This window comes from Dama dama, chromosome 7, assembly GCF_033118175.1.
Source record: "Dama dama isolate Ldn47 chromosome 7, ASM3311817v1, whole genome shotgun sequence".
Classification (NCBI taxonomy): domain Eukaryota; kingdom Metazoa; phylum Chordata; class Mammalia; order Artiodactyla; family Cervidae; genus Dama; species Dama dama.
Genome location: NC_083687.1, coordinates 41,414,776 through 41,437,517, shown reverse-complemented (window position 1 = coordinate 41,437,517; position 22,742 = coordinate 41,414,776). Strand labels below are relative to the sequence as shown.

The window sequence follows — 22,742 nt, the reverse complement described above, 5'->3', positions numbered from 1 at the left end:
CTCTCCCCATAACACTTCCTCTCTCCCCATATTGACTCACACCACGGCCAAGTCAGCCTGCTGTGGGATCCACCCAAGTCTGGGACCACATACCGCCTCTGGGGCAGATAACAGATCTCGTGCTACAGCAAGTGAAACGCACCTAGCCTCATGACTTTGCCCAGAACAGGATTCTCTTCTGCTAATTACCTGTACAAAGCTCGCTGCTGAGGCTGCCACGTATGCTGTGCTGCTGACACTAGATATGCGAACTCTGTCAAAGTCTGGGTGACACCTTGGCCGGACTGATCTTTACTTAAGCGACACTAAGCAGCTATGGGCTTCCCTGGTAGCTCAGTCGGTAAAGAATCTGCCTGCAGTGCAGGAGACCCGGGTTCGATCCCTGGGTTGGGAAGATCCCCTGGAGAAGGAAATGGCAACCCACTCCAGTATCCTTGCCTGGAAAATCTCATGGACAGAGAGGAGCCTGGTGGGCTGCAGTCCATGGGGTCACAAAGAGTCAGGCACGACTGAGCGACTAACACTCACTTAAGCAGCTATCGTCTCTGCTTGTCAGCCCCAGGCAGCGTTAGTCAAAGTTGTAAGACTCAGGAGACGTATGAGCGCTGCCATTATCAGAAACAAACAAACAAATCACAAAACAGTGCAGAGCCTATCATGATGTAACGACAGAAGGCAAAAATTAAAGATCTCGTAGGGCCCGACTAAATAAGCAGCAGAACCACTAGTGACATGACAGACACAGCCTGAGGATCAAACAAAAACACTCCACCCATAGACTCACGTACCAGGCACAGCCTTCCTGTAAAATGCATATCCATACCTTTCACTATGTCTGATCACAAACATCTAGAGAACACCTACTATGTACAAGGCATGTGCTGGCTTCTAAGGGAAAGGTACAAAGGAAAAATCGAAGATAAATAAGACCAGGGGTTCTCCCCTAAGCTTAGATCTAGCAGGGGCAGTAAACTGTTTGCACAAATTCTCCAGGGCCATGGAATTGGTTATTAGTCTCTTACACTCAAGTATTTTAAAATATTGACTCAGGACTCCATGGCAGAACTCACAGAGCTATAATGAACTGTCAGCAAGTGAACACAAGGCACTAGACAAGTATCACTCTGCTTGCAAATAAGCAGAACAAACAAATAATCAAGCAAGTACAGAAGCACGCATGCATGAGCTAACAGAATGTTCACACTAAGCCAGGTCTCAAATCTGTAGAATACTCTAGAAACGAGTGAGGAAGGACCAGAGCCTGGAATAGCTCTTCACAGACCTACGGTTCCTGAGCCATATAACCTGAAGCCCCTGGGTGCCCTCTTCAGAACAAGTCTGTCTGGATGCACCCACCCTCCCAAGGGATGGAGGTGGCAAATGGTCAGTGTACTTGGACCAAGGTATCCACGTGATCCCTAGATGTGCTCTATCTCTTCTCTACCACCCACAGAGCCTCCCAATCGCCAAGAGAGACAAAGAAGACTGGATGGACTATTCGATGTAAAAATGCCAAGCTCCCTCCCAGAAGTCCAGCCCAATGTCAAGGGGATCCAGCCTGCCAAAAGGAGAAACAGGTGCTTCAAGTTTGGAAGATTCCACACCCGAAAGATCACTCACTAAGCCGTTGCAGGGCAGCAAGGTGCCCCGTTAGCATCTGTCTGCCGCCCCGTCAGAAGGACTATAGAAGATTCTAGGCACCTTCCACCTGACTGGCCTCCACGCTACAGCCCCCGGAGCAGGTGGCTCCAGACACCGACCGGGGCTTCTGCCCCCACTGACAGTTTTCACGTGGGGACATTCACAGTCAGGACGCCAGTGCCACGTGGCTGTGTGTGCTGATGGGACAACCTGCTTTCAGCACAGAAGTCTTTTTTCAAAAATTAACTTCCTATTTATTTATTTCCTGTTGGCTATGCTGCATCTTCGTTGCTGCGTGCGGGCTTTCTCTAGTTGTGACAAGCAAGGACTGCTCTCTAGTTGTCCTTCGAGGACTTCTCATTGCAGTGGCTTCTCTAGAGCACCGGCTCTAGGCAACACAGGCTCAAGACTTGTAGCTCTTGGGCTCTAAAACGTGGGCTCAGTAGTTGTGGCTCAGGGGCTTAGTCTGGAATCTCCCCGGACCAGGGATAGAACCCATGTCCCAGCATTGGCTGGTGGATTCTTAACCACTAGACCAGCAGGGAAGTCCCAGAAGCCTTCATTTAAGGGCCACATTCTGCAAGTGAGAAGCCACAAGAAAACTGAAGAGCTCTCATGAAAGACAGCTCTAGAAAACTAGAAACGTGAATAAGAGCTTCCCAGGTGGCCAGTAGTAAAGAATCCGCCTGCCAATGCTGGTGATGCAGGAGACTTGGGCTTGACCCCTGGGTCAGGAAGATCCCCCAGAGAAGGAAATGGCACCCCACTCTAGCATTCTTGCCTGGGAAATCCCATGGACAGAGGAGTCTGGTGGGCTACAGTCCATGGGGTCCCAACAAGTTGGACACAACTGAGCGCGCACACACACAGAGAAACATGATTGGCACCTTTTTTCCCCCAATGTACAGGTCTCAAAATGTACAGGACTGGAAAAGGTCAGTTTTCATTCCAATCCCTAAGAAAGACAATGCCAAAGAATGTTCAAACTACTACACAATTGCACTCATCTCACATGCTAGCAAAGTAATGCTCAATATTCTCCAAGCCAGGCTTCAACAGTACGTGAACTGTGAACTTCCAGATGTTCAAGCTGGATTTAGAAAAGGCAGAGGAACCAGAGATCAAATTGCCAACTGGATCACTGAAAAAGCAAGAGAGTTCCAGAAACATATCTACTTCTGCTTCATTGACTATGATAAAGCCTTTGACTGTGTGGATCACAATAAACTGTGGAAAATTCTGAAAGAGATGGGAATACCAGACCACCTGACCTGCCTCTTGAGAAATCTGTATGCAGGTCAGAAAGCAACGGTTAGAACTGGATATGGAACAACAGACTGGTTCCAAATAGGAAAAGGAGTATGTCAAGGCTGTATATTGTCACCCTGCTTATTTAACTCATATGCAGAGTACATCATGAGAACCGCTGGGCTGGAAGAAGCACAAGTTGGAATCAAGATTGCTGGGAGAAATATCAATAACCTCAGATATGCAGATGACACCACACTTACGGCAGAAAGTGAAAAAGAACTAAACAGCCTCTTGATGAAAGTGAAAGAGGAGCGTGAAAAAGTTGGCTTAAAGCTCAACATTCAGAAAAGTTAAGATCATGGCATCCAATCCCATCACTTCATGGCAAATAGATGGGGAAACAATGGAAACAGTGAGAAACTTTATTTTTGGGGGCTCCAAAATCACTGCATATGGTGACTGTAGCCATGAAATTAAGATGCTTACTCCTTGGAAGAAAAGATATGACCAATCTAAACAGCATATTAAAAAGCAAAGACATTACTTTGCCAAGGTCCATATAGTCAAAGCTAAGGTTTTTTCCAAACATAGTCATGTATGGATGTGAGAGTTGGACTATAACGAAAGCTGAGCACCAAAGAACTGATGCTTTTGAACTGTGGTGTTGGAGAAGACTCCTGAGAGTCCCTTGGACAGCAAAGAGATCCAACCAGTCCATCCTAAAGGAAACCAGTCCTGAATGTTCATTAGAAGGACTGATGCTGAAGCTGAAACTCCGATACTCTGGCCACCTGATGAGAACTGACTCATTTGAAAAGACCCTGATGCTGGGAAAGATTGAAGGTGGGAGAAGAATGGGAAGACAGAGGATGAGATGGTTGGACAGCATCACTGACTGAATGGACATGAATCTGAGTAAACTCTGGGAGTTGGTGATGGACAGGGAGGCCTGGCGTGCTGTAGTCCATGGGGTCGCAAAGAGTCGGACACGACTGAACTGAAGTGAGCACACACACACAGAGAAGCATGAATGGCTTCTTTTTTACCCCCAATGTACAGGCCTCAAAATGTACATCAATTCCTGAACTATAGCTTCTCTCAACTCCACGCTGCTCAGAGAAAGGGCAGCCCGCGATGTCCTAAGGACACGGGGCACCTGTGTGGCGAGCAGGGCTGAGGGAGGCTCCAAGCGTGGGACGGAGGGGCTCCCGCCAGGAAGCACCTGCACTGCACACGTTACACGCAGCATGACCCTCCCTCATTCTACCCAGGCGACTGGGGGAATAGAGGAGGAGATGCCAGAAAAGGTAGCTTTGGTCTGGTTAAGTTTCTACGTGCCCAAATACTAACAGGAGTTTTCAGTCCCCTCACGAGTGCCACCTGACTTGTACTTAACCAAACCTTGAAACACATCAAGGACCAATCCGCTTGCATGTTCACAGCCGCCCACGGAGCCGAGCACTGTGAACAAGCTGGCCTTCTGTGATGCTTATTTCTTTGACTACAGGTTTTGACCACATGGATGGAGGAAGGGCAGAGTGATCAGGAGAACAGATTCAAGGCTTTTAAAGGACTGTACCCTATTTCCGTTCAGCACTCCTACAAGGGCCTATGAACGACATCCCCAGAAAGAATTCACTACATAAGAAGCTTAGGGAGGAGTTTCCTTGCTAACACTCAGAGCCAGGACTATCCAGGATCCAGACCTTTCAAAGGCTGCGTTGAAACTGATCAAAATCAAACCACAATGGCAACTGAAGCAGGCCAACCGCTGTAAGCATGGAACTGATCTGAAATTTATTTACTTTCATGTTGTCATTAGATCTCATGTTCAGAATCCTGAAAATTAAAATGTTCCTCTGCATCCAGGGACCCACCTGGAATGATACCCTCTGACTGGCTCTGACTCATGCCAATCAATAGCCGTTTAATCACGAAGGGCTAATCAAGTAAAGGGCTTTATCTTCCCAACTGAAAACTCAAGATATCTAATACATACCTCTGATATTTTAAAAATCATTCCGGCTGTGGAATGGAGCACACGAAGTCTAAGCCCGTCCGCCCCCCTCCAATCTTGGCCTAATGCTGACCCCAGATCACGGAGAAGGCTTTGGGAATGGCCTGCAAGGCTTGGGGCCAGGCCAATCAAATTCTTTAATTCCTCCCCACTGCCCCCACCAAACTCTCTGCTTCCAGGGGTGGAACAAGGGCAGCAGCCGTGAACTCAGGAGAGCCTGGAAGACATCAGACAGCACAGCTGAGAGCAGGGTGAGGCACATGGGAGCAACACGCCTATGTTTTCCCCACTGAACAAAGAGACGGGCGGGGGATGTCGGCTGAGATGTTTTACACACAGAGGGAGAAAGGAGAAAAGCGAAGCACACACTTGATGCTCATTCACGTAAAGGCACAAAGTATTTACGACAACAAAACCTTTCTTCATCTTCTTCTTTAGTTTCTGTGTATTTCTGCACACAGGAAGTTAGATAACCGGATCAAAATTTCTGAGACCGCTCACATCTCTCCCTTATTAAAAAAAAAAAAGAAACACCAAACATCTGCATGTATTCAGATTTCCATATTTGTACATCTTTTTGGGAAAATGTTGAAGACAATGACTAGTAAGTTCAAAGGAAATACGAATGTTTCTATGAAATAGCCTAAATATATTTTCTGAATTTTAGAGTGCCAGTAGAAGGCTATTAAAAACCAAAAGATCACAACAAACAGATAAATAAGAGAGTTCGCGATAAAACATACTCACTTAAGGCATGCCAGAGAACCAGATATACAAGTAAAACTATTTCTCCACTTTGAATTTTTAATAGGCCCTGAGTCTATGTCTCGAGTATGGTAAACACTGGAATGAGAGTCACAGCCTACCAACTGGGACAAGAAAGTCAGTTTCCTCAGGAAAAAAAAAATTTAAAAGTATAGAAACCCAGTATTATTGAACACCATGTTTTGTTAGTTTCAGATGTTCATTTCCTCAGAAGTCAGTCTATGACTAGGGAGTGCTAACCATCTACAAATCTCCTATACTAACCACAGGCTGGTAACATGTATCCAATTAATAGGTATGATCAAATACAACAGATATTTACTGAGAACGCATTATGTCTACGGGAACAATGAACTACCTAGAACCCAGAGCTGAAGCTGCAGGATTAGAGCCACAGTCCCATCCCTGGGACCCAGGGCAGGTCTCCAAACAGGCTCTCCTTTTACTCAGATAGTTTGGTGATGGGTCAGATTCCAGGGCAGGCTCTTTGCCGTGAGGTTCCCCCCTCAGATCTCATTCCAGGGCGCCAGGGCCCTCCCATCGCCAGCCCCTCATTCTCCCCAAATACACTTTTACAAAAGCGTCAAAACTGTGTCAGGCTTCCTAGGTGGTTCAGTAGTAAAGAATCCACCTTCCAATCCAGGAGACACAAGAGACACATTTGATCCCTGGGTGCTGAAGATCTCCTGGAGAAGGAAATGGCAACCCACTCCAGTACCCTTGCCTGGAAAATTCCGTGGACAGAGGAGCCTGGTGGTGGGTTACTGTACGTGGGGTCTCAAAGAGTCGGACATGACTGAGTGTATACACACACACACACACACACACACACACACACACACACACACGGGTCAAGAACATTTTACTTCTCAATGTATTCACATACAATTTCTGGACATATACTCTTTACCCAAATGAATGACTGACAAATGACCAGACTGGGGAACAGCTGTTATAGAAGGAATTTCCCTTTCAAGAAAATTCAACACGCCCATCCCCACAGAGCAGTGGTCTGTCAGCTGAGACATGGCAAATGGCTGATTTGATACCATAAAAGTGGTCTTTCAAACACACACCGCATGAAGTGTCCGTATTTAAATCAAGTGTTCGACTCTGCAACCCCACAAACTGCCGCATGCCAGGCTCTTCTGTCTTCCATTCTCTCCCGGAGTGTGCTCAAATTCACATCCACAGAGTCGGTGATGCCATCTAGTTCATCCTTTGCCACTCCCGTCTCCTTTTGCCTTCAATCCTTCCCAGGATCAAGGTCTTTTCCAATGAGCTGGCTCTTAGCATCAAGTGGCCAAAGTACTGCAGCTTGCAGACAAATTTTTGAGTCCACCCCCCAGGTGGAGGATGGAAATGATGTTGACCTTTGCCCCAATTCTATGCTGAATCCTCCTGGCTCCAGCCCCTTCATGAATATGCATATACTACCCAAGCCCCGTCACCCCGGGCTTAAAAAATTCCCCAATTCTGCTATGGGGGAGCCACAGCTTGGAGCAAGATCCCTGATGTTCTCTTTAACTGGCTACAAGTAATAAATCCTCCTTCTCCTGCTCCCTCTTGATTGGGTCATTTGGTTTAATACCCACCAAGAGGTGAACCCAGTCTTTTGGGTAACTAATTTTCAGAATCCCTATGGGTCTGTAATTTTATTACTCCCATTTTACTGGTGAGGAAACTCAAGCATAGAGGGTTAAAGGACTTGCCAAACATTTCCCATCTAGTAAGTTGCATGGTCAGTTTCAAATATAAGCAGTTTGTCCCCCCAGGTCCTCCGAGTGTCTCTTGACCACCACATCACTCTGTCACAGTACTTGACAGTGTTTTACACAACTAGTTATTCACACCCAGTGGATGGCCACAGAAACACACAAAAGGCAAACACAAGATCTCCTCTCACTGAGTTAAAAACTCTGGCTCAAATACAAAGTAATTCACATGCTTATGAACGTTTCAACTTTAGGCTAATTTTTAAATAGACAGGTGAGGTTAGTTCAATGTATCAAACTACAAAAGCAAAGATGTACCCTGCCATTCAAAAAGTTCAATTATACACACAAACAGGGAAGAATCTTTGTTCAATCTTTAAAAGGAAAATGGGGGAAGTTATTTCCACTGCCTAATTCATCACAAAAAAAATGCACACTAAGTTGTCATTGTAGAGAAGGGAATACTATTCTCTCAAAGCCAGTAATACTTAAAGGCTTTAAAAAAAAAAAAAAAAAAATTTAGTTACCTTACCATGCTAATGTTACCTATTTGTTACAGTAACTCTAGATCAAAAAAAGGAGATGTTTAAAACTGGATAAGGCTGCTCAAATTTAACACCATTCTCTTGATAAGTTTTCCCCACCACTCTCCTCCCTCCTTACTCAAAACATTGCTCTTGAAACAAGTAATTTTAAGGATCTTTCTCGAGGCAATAAAGTAACCATCCCCACTACAATTTGGATAGTGACTACTAAACTTTAATTAAACTATATAAATAGAAGTCGTTAAGGATAGAGAACAAAAGACAAAACAAAACAAAAACCCTAACAGTTTGTTATCCAATTTAAAAAAAAGGCAGTTACAAGTTTAGCTCTGTGACACATTCTCTACTGAGCTGGGATTACAGACTGGTGGGCACCAAAGCATCGATTCTGGGGACCTGTTTTATTAAACTACAAAACGTTAAGTACACTAAAGGCTTGTTAATCTGCTCAACGAACCACATGAGGGTTTACTGCATGGCCCTTCCAAAACTGGGGCTGAATCGACTCAGGACTTGCAGCGCAACACCCGAGCAGCTCAGCATGGCTTGCCCTTTCTGATTTTCCCCACACGAATGGTTGTGGTCATTCCTGGTGGGTGGACAACCTAGGGAGTGTTTTCAGTTTTTTTTTTTTTCAAGACTGCACAAAGAGCCCATAGCAAAGCTTCCCCTTCCTCAAAGCCTTCCTTCCTGTTCCCTGTCTTTTTGAAAAAAAGAAAAAAAGAACTTCTTCCCGCAAGGGAACTGCACAGCTGCTTTCCTCGGCCTTTTCTAACAGCAGCAGAGCTCATCACACCTACAGACCCGGCTCTAAAGGGCCAGGCAGAATCAATACCTCCACTCTGCTTTCAAAAGAATGGCTAAGAGGACAACCAGAAGGGAAACACACACCCACTCTCCCTTCCTCTCTCTCTCTCTCGCCTGTTGATCGGAATTCATCTCACAAAGGAAGGTAAGAAATCTTGGGGATTAACCATACTTTTGGTAGGGTGACAACAGAACCCTCAGAAACAAAACAAGCTGCCCGAGGAAGTGGCTAACAGGCTTTGGAAATGTCCTTTCTTCACCCCCGTATACATACATACTTATCACATAAAACAGCTGTATGCCTGCAAGAATACCTTTAAAATCACTGGTTTCCCCCCAACAGAACACAACTGTACCAGATGAAAACTAACTGAAAGGTCCAAGTCAGAAGATTTATAATGTCCTGTAGGGCACACGAAAAGCTGCTGTCTGAACTGAGACAAGAGGCTCGTAGAATGTCTGCAAGGAGCCCACGCTCCCGGGCTGGCTGATAGCGGCTTCTGCTATCTGGAGCTCGTGGCTGCCTTCTTTCACTTGACACCTTCCACTCTCCCATCAGCTACTGCAGGCTAACTCAGCCTCCCAAGAAAAGTGACCTTTTCTCCCTGGTTTTCCTAACACTGTCACAAGAAGTAAATTACAACCTAACCCATTTCAGAAGCTGTAAATGTTACCTATGACTCTATTTGACTCAACTCTACATGTAAGTTGGCAAATCATCTGCCTGCATTGCAGGAGACTTGGGTTCAATCCCTGGGTTGGGAAGATCCCCTGGAGAAGGAAATGGCAACCCACTCCAGTCTTCTTGCCTGGAGAATCTCATGGACAGAGGAGCCTGGCGGGCTATAGTCCACGGATAGCAAGAGTCGGACACAACTTAGCAACTAAACCACCACTACCACCTACATGTAAATACAGTTGGGATAAATCTCAATTTTAAAGCTAAAAAGACCTTACAGGACTTCCCTGGTGGTACAGTGGATAAGAATCCACCTGCCAATGCAGGGGACATGGGTTCGATCCCTGGTCCCGTAAGATCTCACATGCTATGGAGCAACGAAGCCCATGTGCCACAATTACTGAGCCCGAACACTCTAGAGCCAGCAGGCGGCAAATACTGAGCCTGTGTGCTGTAACGACCAAATCCCGTGTGCCTAGAGCCTATGCTAGGCAACAAGAGGAGCCACTGCGATGAGAAGCCACACCTAGAAACCACAACTAGAGAGCAGCCCCCCCGCTCTCCACTACAAAAGAAAGTCCGCGTGCAGCAACGAAGACCCAGCGCAACCCAAAAAAAAAAACCTTACAGATTACCTAGTTTAGCCTGCAGTTTGACAGATGAAGACTCAGATGGAAAGGATTAATTACTAGCTCAAAGGGTATAGACCATGTTAGTGGCAGGACCAGGCAGCATCCAGACTTCCCATCCAGCTCTCACACCATCCTGACCCTCCACATAGAAGGGGTGCCTGGGATCCTGCAGTGGTACAGGAGCTAAGGCTGGGAATGCCATACAGTTCCAGGGCCTGAAGCAGGGAACCGTGGTCCACAGGCCATTCAGTTCAGTTTAGTTGCTCAGGCGTGTCCAACTCTTTGTAACCCCATGAACTGCAGCACGCCAGGCCTCCCTGTCCATCACCGACTCCTAGAGCCTACCCAAACTTGTGTCCATTGAGTCGGTGAGACCATCCAGCCATCTCATACTCTGTCATCCCCTTCTCCTCCTGCCTTTAATCTTTCCCAGCATCAGGGTCTTTTCAAATGAGTTAACTCTCTGCATCAGGTGGCCAAAGTATTGGAGTTTCAGCCTCAGCATCCCTCCTTCCAATGAACACCCAGGCCTGATCTCCTTTAGGATGTACTGGTTGGATCTTCTTGCAGTGCAAGGGACTCTCAAGAGTCTTCTCCAACACCACATTTCAAAAGCATCAATTCTTTGGCACTCAGCTTTCTTTATAGTCCAACTCTCACATCCACACATGACTACTGGAAAAACCATAGCCTTGACTAGACGGACCTTTGTTGGCAAAGTACTGTCTCTGCTTTTTAATATGCTGTCTAGGTTGGTCATAACTTTTCTTCCAAGGAGTAAGTGTCTTTTAATTTTATGGCTGCAATCACCATCTGCAGTGATTTTGGAGCCCAAAAAAATAGTCAGCCACTGTTTCCACTGTTTCCCCATCAATTTGCCATGAAGTGATGGGACTGGATGCAATAATCTTAGTTTTCTGAATGTTGAGCTTTAAGCCAACATTTTTACTCTCCTCTTTCACTTTCATCAGGAGGCTCTTAGAAAGATGAAAAAGAGGCAGGTGAAGCGGTTGACTGAAGGATAAGCAAGTTCCCTGCATCTAGATAACTGAGGTAATTCCTTCCCTCTCTGCCACAATTCCAAGTAAAAACAAATAAAAAGAGGCATTTTGATGAAATACACCTGGCTTGAGAATAGGAGGCTTTTATTTTTTTAATGGGACAGAACTCAACTTTGTGAGGCTTCACTTGCACAATCATACATACCCTTGGCACAGGAAGACTTCAGTAAATTTCCATAAGTTGCCTTAATAGGGAAAACCCTTAACTTAGTAAGGTAAATAAGATAAAATAAGGCTTACTGTCTGAGGCTTTCAGATTTTAGTTTTGAGAGCATTAATGGTTCTGAGAATGTACATACATGATCACAATCAAAATAGGGAAATAAACCAAAGAACAACTTGTGAAACCAGGCTTTAAAACCTAATTTATTAAACTAGATCAGCGTTTATCAACCTTGGCTACACATGAGACTCAACTGCCAACCATGTGAGTTAACCATCTCGGATATTCCACCAACTCAAGCCCTCTGATGACTACACTCGCAGATTTCTAGTCTTCAGGATGAGACCCCTACATCGTGGAGCAGAGACAAGTTATGTCTACTTTGTCTGATTTCCTGACCCACAGAATTCAGGGGCATTACAAAATAATGTTTTCAGACTATTAACTTTGGGGCTGATTTGTAAACAATAACAGTAACTGGGACACCTGGCAAGTGTTTAAAAATCCCAATGCCTACGGTGCACTTCAGCCCAATGAAGCCAGAAATGCTAGGGGTAGGAGTCAGGCATCCATTTTTAAAGCACGCCAGATGATTCTAACGTGCAACCAAGGTTTAGAACCATGTCCAGGCCTGTACTGTCCAACACAGTGGCCACCTGCTGTTTAAACTAATGGGCTTCACTGATGGCTCAGTAGTGAAGAAGCTGCCTGCCAATGCAGGAGACGGGTTCGATCCCTGATCCAGGAAGATCCCACGTGCCCCAGAGCAACTGGGCCCCTGTGCCACAACTACTGAGCCTGCACTCTGGAGCCTGGGAGCCACAAATACTGAGCCCATGGGCTGCAACTACCGAAGCCCGCAAGCCCTAGAGCCCATGCTCGGCAAAAGGAGAGGCCACCACAAGGAGAAACCCACGCACTGCAACTAGAGACCGGCCCCTGCTTGCCACAGCTAGAGAAAGCCAGTGCAATGAAGACCCAGTGCAGCCATAGATGATAAATAAATAAAATTCTAAAAGTAAAATAAATTTAATGACAATGAAATAAAATATAAAATTCTGTTCTTTGGTTGCACTAGCCACATTTCAAGTGCTCAGTCATCATACACGGCTAGCGATTACCACAGTGGACAGCAGATGTGTAGAATATTCCCACCATCACAGAAAATTCTAATGGACCAGTCCTGGTCTAGAGCAGTGATTCTCAAAGCTTGGTCCTGAGCTCAGAGCAGCAGCATCCCCTGGGGACTTGTTACAAGTGCAAGATATCAGGCCGAGCTATGGCTCAGAACTTTTTGGAGTGAGGGTCTCCAAATGAGCCTAATGCACTCTCAAGTGTGAGAACCCCTGGGCTGTTATTAGATCCACACAAAATCATTTTTTCCATGGCCTAGCTCATACCTACATATGAAAGCTTTGAACTCCATACTAATGTAAGGGAATGGTTCATGTTGTCATACAATTTCAGAGATGCATTTTTGTGTTGAGTAAGTTCGCTTAGGAAGAAATGCTTTGCAATTGGCAAAGGATTCTTAAAAAGTTCCAGTTATTTTTATGCTCTCTGTTATTTATAATTGTTAAGAGAAGCAACTTTTAGGTCCAGAAATATAGAAATATGGTTTTAAAGTTATGAAACTCAACAGACTACAGTACTCAACTATTAAAATTATAATTATGAAAACCATGTTGCCTGACCAAATGTAAATGGGACAAAAGCAAAACACAAAATTTTAACTACAAATATTTATGTTTATGGACAAGGACAAAATGAAGGAACGGGAAAAAGAAGAATAACGGATGTTAGGTTTGATTGAATAATGACACGTTCCCCCTGCCCCCGCTTTTAAACTTCTGCCATGCTTCTTATAAAACATTTTAGACTATCTCAGGAAGCAATCTTTTAAAAAGATACAATTGTGCTTTGATGTGAAAAGTTCACTTCAAGAACAATTTGGTAAAATACTTCTAGTACTTTATTAATGACTCACTGAACTGTGCATCTCATAGTAAAAGGAAATCAACAGCAGAAACCAACACAACACTCAGAGCAATTACACTCCAGTGCAAAAAATAAAATTGGGGGGTTTTCCTGGTGGCTCAGCTGGTAAAACATAAAATTGAGACTGCATTCAAGCAAATGATGAGGCTTGGACTGTTTATCCTCCTAATTCTGAGGGTCTACGAGGGCCTATAAGGAAAAATAAAAAACTTTCCTTTTTTTTTTTTTTAACCCTAGATCTTACAATCAAATAAACAAATTACTCATTTTTACAATAAAATTTTAGAGCTATGAAAACTTGACATTTTTCCATGCTTATTTGGTTTCCATATCATTGTTGGATGGTAAAATGCCAAATAAACTAATACCCAAGGAAGAATTTCTGATATTTTCCTCTTACATTTGCAAAGCTAAATTCCCAGAAATATAATATTTTGTAGAGTGATCTTGAAAAGATAGCTCTTGAATTCCATACAAATCAACTCTTGATTGTTTTCATGTGACTTTTAGTATATACTTCCTTTCTTGATAGCTCTGCTGTTAGTAAATTTCATTTTTGTTGTTAAGGTACAAAATTCTCTTTGAGTGTTTCTATATATCTTGTTGGTTTCTCTGCCATTCTGTTTCCTCTGCTGGTAACGTTCTCCAAAGTCCTTTAAATTCTAAATGCAGAAACACCTTCTTTGTTCTAGCTCCTGGAAAGATTTGAGAAAGGGTAACTGTGGCTGAATAACTGAGAAACCTTGATGTCTTCAGAAAGCCTACTATTTGGGGAAGAAGTTTTCTTATAAATGTTTTTAAAATATGAGTCATAGCATATGTTTCAATTTTATTGAAAACTGGAAACAATTCAAGTTATCCACTTTTCTCTGACTAGGTTTTGCCAGAAGAATCCAAGTGGTAGAATGATAAACTGGCTAGTTTGTTATCATTTTGAAAAATCTCCCCAGCCCAACAAGCATATATATTTTAAGCTTAACAATAACAAAAAAACAAAGGAAAAAAATTCAACTAATATTTTTGCAATAGTAATACAAAATTAGGATTTTCTAATTTTTTTCAACTTTTGTACTGATAACAACTAATTATCTTCATGAATGCTAGTAACTAAGAGTTGCATAAGGCAACTACTACCTTTAATTATAGCATTTATATGTGCTCTTAAGAAAAAAACAATTTTATTTCTATTGTTGAAAGTTGAAAAGGGATTTGACAGAACATTTAATAATAATTTTTTTAAAAACAACAAAGAATTTACAAAAATGCTTTCTGTCCACTGGGCACTCTTGAATCTAGGCCCTGAGAATACAAAGATAAATCATATATAGTACTTGTCCTCGAGAAAGCCCCAAATCTATATATTTGAGAAAACCCTTTAACATAAAAGGCAGACACCAACACTAACAAAACTATGCACTTTAAAAAGAACAAGAAAGAAAAAGCCTACTATATAGAGAAAAGTATCATTAGGTCCTCAGAAAGACAGAAAATGCCACAACTAGAAAATAAGCAAGGATGCTATATATTTTTTTTAATCTAAAAGAGTTCTTGGAAATTAAAAATATGATATCAGGGGAGAAATTTAAACATAAAGTTTGGAAGATAAAGTGGATAAACCTCCCAGAAGGCAGAACAAAAACAATAGATGAAAAGCAGAAAGGAAAAATAAAATAATCAGATGTCCAGTTCAGGAAACTCCATGTCTAAATAAGTGCTCCAGAAAAGAATAAATAAAAAGAGAGCATTTGCTAATGAATTAATTCAATCAATCTTTTCAGAACTGAAGGATACAAGTTTCCAGGTCCAAAAGGCCCACCACTGTGATTTCACAAAAAAGGAGAAGAAAGAATATTCTATAGGATTCCAGAAAGGGAAAATCTAGGTCATGTCTTAAGGGCTGGAAATCCAAATAGCTTCAGACTTCTCAACAGAAACACTGGAGGCAAGATGACATTAAAGCAACCAACATCTTTAAAATAGAATTTGTCACCCATCCAAACTATTAACGAGGTAAGTGGGTGGAATGAAGATATTTTCATTTTTGAAATGAAAAACTCCACCTCCCAAAATTCTTTCTGGGGAAGCAACCAAAGGATATGCTCTACAAAACTGAGGCAGCAAAGAAAGAAAGAAAAGAGAAACAGAAAAACAAGAGATTCCACACAGAAAAGAGCCTGTAAAAGGAATTCTCAGAATGATGTGGCAGGAACCCCCAGGATGATAGCTGCATCAGGCATAGCCTTTATAAATTATAAAACTACTCCACACTTCAAAGTATTTACACTGATTTAAAATATTTATACATATGTATGTATGCAGAACCCAAAGTCTTACCCACTAAACTTGTATTTTTCAGATTATAAACTTGTGATCCTTTAGCAGGTTTTGAAGTTAATTTGGTAAGTCACAACCTATGTTTCTAAAATGAATGAACAGAAAGGGGTAGAAAAATAACAGATATTGCACATAGTAAATTTTTTAATGAACCTTTATATAGGTGCACACAACAGTGCATAATGTAAAATACATTTTCAACTGTGAACAAAATAATTTTTAGTCACTAATCTTTAGTACATTATAAGTACTTTTAGGCTTGTCTTTTAAAGTGAGAGATGACAACCTATTTTAAAACAAAAATGGAAACCGTGGACATCTAATGAAAATATTCCATTATAACATTCTTAAAAATACCACTGATATCATGCACGAAGAATGCTCACTCCTATATTAGTGAAATCTAAATACTCTGCTTTCTTATAATCAACTTTGTAATACTGAGCCATAAAGAAGAGTAACAACACAGAAAATACAATAAAACTCAAAGTCACCTAGATAATGTAGAATATTACTGCTTCTTTGGTGATGGATCTTTTTCATTTGATATGATTTCAACTAATTTTTCCATTTTCACTCTACAGTTTTACTTGAGGAGAAGAAACCATCCTAGAAACCACTGTAATAGCAGGGGAAACCAGTCTGGGGGAATAAACAATCAAAAACTTGCAACATATAATCCATAAACTGGAAAATATAGATGCAGTCGAATCGACCAAGCCGTAGCTTTCTTCCACTGTCTGACCTTCGTGTACCTTGTAAGCTACACTGCCCATCTTCCAGTATGGAAAAACTGGGCCAGAAGTTAAAACTCTGATGCTCTTTTACTAAGAGCCTAAATTTATCCAATTTTTCTTTTAACTTAACTAGGTTATATATGCACACTGCTTCAGTTGCTTACCCTACAATTTACTTACTTTAAAAATGGTTTAAAACAATCAAGAACAAAAATCTCTGTACAAAGCAAGTTCCATTACATTCTGATGATAAAGCTTCACTTCCTAAAAGCTACAAAGATCAGATTGATATATACATGGGTATATATATTTTTTATGGGCTTCCACAGTGGCTCAGCAGTAAAGAATCCCACCCGCAATGCAGGAGATGCATTAGATCCCTGGGTTGGGAAGATCCCCTGGAGGAGGGCATGGCAACCCACTCCAATTATTTCTTACCAGGAAAGTTGGGGACAGAGGAGCCTGGTGGGCTACGGTTCACAGGGCTGCAAAGAGTCAGACATGACCGGGCACACACGAACATGTATGTTTTTAAAACCACAATTACCACCCATACTGGATTTTTTTTTTTTTAAGGAGTCAACATACTGTTATTAAAGGATAGAAAAGATATTTGTGGAAAATATATATATATATATATTTGTGTGTGTATTTGAAAATATGCATGGGAAATCAATAACAGAGGTCACCTTTTTTGTTTTGGGAGAGGTGAGAGGATATAAAGTGTAAGGATGACAGCAGGAATGAGAGGAAAACTTTGCAATGGATACTTGGATTTTTAAACTATTACATATTTTGGCAAGTCAAGGGTTCTCATTCTGTCCTCCTTCCTGAATCGCCTGGATCCTGCACCCTGCTTCACATTCTGCACGCACGCACACACAATCAGCCAGAAGTAATCTGTGGCAGGTATGCTTTCAGTTTCTTTGACTAAGGACTTTCTACCGATTTTGAAAAAGTGAACCTGCACTCTTAGCACCCCCCATGACCAGCACAAATGCCACCTGTCTTTACAGGATGCCAAGGCCCCGGGTCACGTCCACAGCCCCTCCTCAGCATTCCCATCACAGTACAAACCATCACCATGCAGACATTTGCTAAGGGTCTGCTACATGCCAGGTGCTGTGGGTAGGTATGGAAGACAAAAGTCAGTAGGACAAGGTTCCTGCCTTCCCAGAGCTGACAACCGAAAGGAGAGGAGACAGAAGAGGAAACAGGCAATTTTCAAGAGATATGGTATATATAAAGGCAAAAGCATTAGCTAAATGATCTACCGCACTATATTTTAACTAGTTTTGCTTCTCTCTTCTCACATCTCTCAAAGGTGTGAGCCTCCAGCATAGGCTCTGGGTCCACAGTGGTCTTTGGATCCCCCATGCTGAGCATGGCACCAGCATGATCTGAACTTTATAATGAACTTCATACATGTCTCCTGCATTGTAATGGAAGGTAGGTTAAGAAACCCATCCATATAACTCTTAATGTTTCAGAATGGTTTATTAACTATCAACTATTAATCTAGAATTCTGTGGTACATTATAATCTTAGAATTTTAGGACCAAAACAAACATCTTTAACGTCAGAAGCCCTGTGATCTCTTAGACCTTAACATGTAGGTTGGCTTTGATTCCATAAAGGGGGAAATTATGAAAGCTAAGCCTCTCCGTTTCTTCCTGGAAACCAATGTACTCTTGCTTGTTTTTACTAGTAGGACTGAAAACTTGGACCTAGTAACTTAAAATTCCAATCACCATTAATACATTAGTAATTTCCTGCAATATTTGGAAAAACAGCTATTTCAACTTGATAAGGTTTACCAAGATTCATTTAAAAACTTCTTACACTTCAAGCCTTGGACTTCTAGGTAAGAAAAATACTAGTCTCACCTTGCTCTGAGCTCGATTCCAAAACAAATGAAAGAAATGAATTGCAAACATAACAAGAAGCATTGTTGCAATTAATCAACCTAGAATGCAAGGGAGAAACTGTGTCTATTTTTAAATGCACTGTTGCTTTAAGGGAAAACCCACTGGAGAAAGATGAAACCAAGCTGCATAATGAAAATCAAAACGCATTTGATGTCTCCATCCTTGCAAAGACAGTAATCCTAATGTGCAAGCAGTGCTGCTGGGTTGAATCCTCCCCGTTTGTCTATAAACTGAATGACAGGTACCTAGGCAAAACCCACAGAAAGAGCCCATCCACCACTCAAAGAATTCTGTGAGGAGGTGAGAACATGTTTCAGCACTATTCTTATAGCTCCAGATAACTGGCTATTCCAAGAAGCAAGCATATGGCAAAATCCCCAAATCACCCTTCAAATCATTACTTAAAAGATCCTGATTAATAATGACGGTGGTGGCCCTAAAAATGATCAACTGATTATTTAGCCTTTCCAGCCAAGTGTCTGCAGTTGTAAAGTCTATCCACATTCCACAAAATTAAATCCCTGTCTGTCCACAATGGACAAAGCTTCATAACATTAAATAGTAGCTAATAGTAACAATCCTTATGGTTAAGAGTGGCAAGAAGCAGGTGCCAAACCAGCAAGGAAAATAGAAGCCACAGAAACATAGGAGTTGACAATTCTACCTGTTTCCTAGATTGCTTTGAAGAATCTGACCCAGCAGAATTTTCTTCTGAAACATGTGAAAATATTCAGTTTGGGGGTGGGGGGGATGGGGGAAATGTACTGGTGATCTAGGCAGCCAATGTAATCTGTAAATATCTTAATTTACTCAATGAGTTTACTTGCTATTAACATGAAATATACAACTATATTGCTATACATGGATCTAAAATACTATAAATATTTAAAATGTATCTAAAAATATTATCCAAGGATACAACCATTACTGTTAAAAAGCATTTAATACATTTTAAATATAACTTAGCTATTTACTATCACCATAACAATCTGCACACTGGATAAAAATTTCTAGCCTCAGCACAAAAAGCAAAAAATTCTCAAACTTACCTCCTGATAATTTTTTCCCCCAAATTTAGTAAACTATGCCTTGGACACTGCATGATTATAGAATGAAGGCAATTGCTTCCTTTAGCAATAAAGTAACAAACCCTACTTCAGAGATGCTGTTCAGTGAAAAAAAAAAAAAAATCTCCAGAGAGCAAAAAAATTGCTAAATTGTATCACATCAATCAACAGGTAACAGGTGACTTTTAGAAACACAAACTCACTCCGGAGGAGTTAATTTTTCAAATCTCCCTGGTTTCTCTTTCCTATTTTTCCAAGCTACCGCACTGCTTTACTGAATGAATTCCAACCGTTTTCTTCTCAGGGGCTTACCAGAAAAATGCCAAATATTCAAATTATTTTAGGGCATTTTCCCATACTGTAGCGTGGAATAGAGCAGAATTAATAAGGATCCAACAGTTACCACTTTTCACATGCAAATATGTTGCCATCTAGTAAATGCGGCCCCTCTTAAACATCCCCCCAGTGTCTACACAGCTCCGGGCACTACTTTTGTTTTCCTGAAAATCAAAATTCGCGCATTACATTCAGGCATTATCTCAACCCAGCACCAACAAAATAATAGATCTTAAATGGTCCAGGCCTGAGCCTGCATCGTACAAAACTGTTTTGCTTTACTGCGGGGGTGGGGGTGGGGGGTTCCCTCCCACTCCCGATTTTACACAAAGTTCCTTAACAAGTCTGCCAAATAAAGCCAACAGCGCAGGGGTGGAAAGAACCAGGGGCACCGGGTTCCACGGTGCCGGCCTTGGGTGGTCACTTCCTCGCCTCAGGCCTCAGTTTTCTCATCTGTAAAATGTGGCGATGGGACCATCATCTCGAGGGTCCCAGCCGGCCCTCTCGGGGTGTCTCACCGCGGGCCGGGGACACAGGGCTGGTCCCGGCTCTGGCCCGGGGAGTCCTGCCTCTAGATGGGAGGGGACAAGGGAGAGGGGGGCAGAGGGAAGGCAGAGAGGAACTTGGACTTGCAAGAGCTTCAGACGGGAGCGTGCGACAAACTTGAAGCCGTCCTCCTAACAATAGGAAAGAGCACTCCCATTTTCCTGGCTCAAACTTGTAGGAGGCGGCGGGGCTGCACCCGCTTTTACCTTTCTCCCTGTTTGCTGTTAGAAGGAGGAGCGTGCAGGACCGTTTGATTCCCTTCCATCTCCACCACGCACTTGGTGTTGAGTTCCAGTTCTGAAAGCAAAAGGGTAGGCACAGCGTTGCAGAGCCGAGCATCCGCGCCCGCAGCCCGCCTCTGCGCGCCCGCGCGGCGCTCTCCCCCGGGAGGCGGCCCGAGCCGGGAGCCGGCGCACCGGGTCCCCGCGGCCGCGGCGGGCGCCGCCTCCTCCCCGGAGCGACCCCGGCCCCGGCTCGCCTCCCCGCTCCCGCCGCCCCCAGCCCCGCGGCCCCGCAGTTTTCCAAAGTTGCCCCCCACCCCCCCGCCCTCAGCCCCGATCGCAACGCGCAAAGGAGCGGAAAGCTTGCTCACCTCGTCGGTTCAGGGGCCGGACTCGGACGGCAACTTTTACCTTGGTATCCGACATGTTGGCGGCGCCCGCTCGGCCCCCAGGCGGCCCCTGCACGCGCGCCCCCCGAGCGCGCCCGCCGCCGCTCCGCCGTGAGCTCCGCAAGGCAGCGCCGAGGCGCGCGGGCCATCCCGGGGGAGCGCGACGCGGGGCACGGCCGGGCCCGGGGAGGGGCGGGCGCGCGGGCGGGCGGGCGCGCGGGGCGGGGCGCGGCGGCCGCGGCGGCGGCGGCGGCGGCGGCGGGCGGGGAGGAGGCCGCGCCGCCCGGGCCCAGGCGCTGCTCTAGCCGCGCCGGCCCAGCCGCGCGCACAGCGTCGCCGCCCCGCGCGGCCGCCCCGGGCCGGGCCGCGCCGCCATCTTCCCCGCCTCGCGGCGCCCGGAGGCCCGGCCGGCCGGCACCCGGGGCGGGGGCGGCGGGCGGCGCGCGGCGCACGCGGGGCTGGGGGCGCCGCTGCGATCCGGATCGGGGCGCTCGCTTTCCCCCCGGGGCCCGGCCTGTCCCCCGCGCCCCCGGCGCCGGCGGGGACCCCACGGGCACCGCCTAGAACTCGAGTCACCTTCTGGGGCCGCTGTCACCGCAGCCCCCGGGAGCCCCTGGGCGTGCCGGGTGGGCAGGCCTTACCCACCGGGGGAAACGCGCCTCCACCGGCCGGCCGCCCCCTCCGCCCGCCCCGCACCGCCCCGCGCCCAGCGCGCAGCGGCGTTTTCCGATGTTGAGCCGAGGAGGCTGGAGGTCAATCCGTGCCTCCGCCACCAAACGAGCGTGTTTGCAAAGATTGCTCTCGCTTCCTTCCCGGCCCTTGCGCTTCTCCGGCGGGAGAGATGTCCAGAGTGGGCTGGGAGGGTCATTAACTCTTACATAAGAATTTAAGAGCCATGGATTTTGGTCGCGCTTGCCAAAGACCGACCTCGCTGCCAGGGCGGGACTGGGGGGGGTGGGGGGGGATCTGATTTATTCTGCGCGGTTCAACAAGTGCTTCTTGGGCGTGCACTAGGTGCCCGGCCTGTTGAAGCGTACACAGAGTCTATAATCCCGAGTTGAGATCAGGGGAAATCTTTCTAGCTCGCTTAAATGTAGAAATTCAATTTTTCATAAGGTCATTCGAAGTTGTCTTGGGGGCCTACTGTGTGCAAGGTGCTGTGGAGGACACGCAAAAACGTGAATAAAGTCAAGCATCCAGTACTGCAGACACACACTCTATGGAGAGAAAAATAGCACCGACTCAGGTGTGACGCCAGACTGTTGGGAGGTGCTTCAAGAGGTTCAGTTCTGCCTCCAACAGGTGCCAAGTAGGGGCTTGACTCTTTCCCCACCCCACCCCCATCCTCTGTCATATCATGAAAGCCTGGAATACCTAAGAAATTTCCACTTTATTCGAAAGGCAAGGGGAAACTGAATGGAGACTTTGGGTTTGGAGCCGGGGACGGACTCTAAGACTCTCATCAAGATAAGAGGTGATGATGGCTAGAGCAGAGCTAGCGGTGGTGAAGATGCAGGAAGCAGGGCTTACTGTGGAGATAAGAGTGAAATAACTCAGCAGCCACTGGGATGTGAGAACTGAGGGTCTGGGAAGATGCTGGCACACGTGTGTGTGTGTGTGTGTGTGTGTGTGTGTGTGTGTGTGGCTCAGTCGTGTCTCTTTGCATCCCCATGGACTGTGGACTGTAGCCTGCCCACCCGGCTCCACTATCCATGGGATTCTTCAGGCAAGAATGCTGGAGTGGGTTGCCATGCCCTCCTCCAGGGGATCTTGCCAACCCAGGGATTGAACTTAGGTCTCCTGCATTGCAGGCGGATTCTTTATCCTCTGAGCCACCAGGGAAGCCCATGCTGGCCCATAACACACCATAGATAGATAAGAGGTCTTAAGGTGAGAAGGGCATGGTTAAT

At 44.8% G+C, this 22,742-nt stretch overlaps 1 protein-coding gene across 10 annotated transcripts in view; it reads right to left on the bottom strand.

Moving 5' to 3' along the window:
- Window positions 1-20,924, bottom strand: part of KIF13A (kinesin family member 13A) — a 195,048-nt gene extending 174,124 nt beyond the window's left edge. For 9 of the 10 annotated variants that reach the window (XR_009693639.1, XM_061147544.1, XM_061147545.1 and 6 more), the window contains exons 1-2: window positions 20,815-20,875; window positions 20,429-20,519 (exon numbers count right to left, since the gene is read on the bottom strand). Coding sequence is in view for 9 of the 10 variants with exons in the window: in XM_061147544.1 (XP_061003527.1) it covers window positions 20,429-20,519; window positions 20,815-20,869 (146 nt within the window). In the remaining variant the exon portion in view is untranslated. Of the gene's footprint in view, window positions 1-20,428; window positions 20,520-20,814 lie in introns of all 10 variants that reach the window. The other variant, XM_061147540.1, reaches the window with a different exon arrangement.
- Between the last annotated feature and the right edge of the window lie 1,818 nt (window positions 20,925-22,742).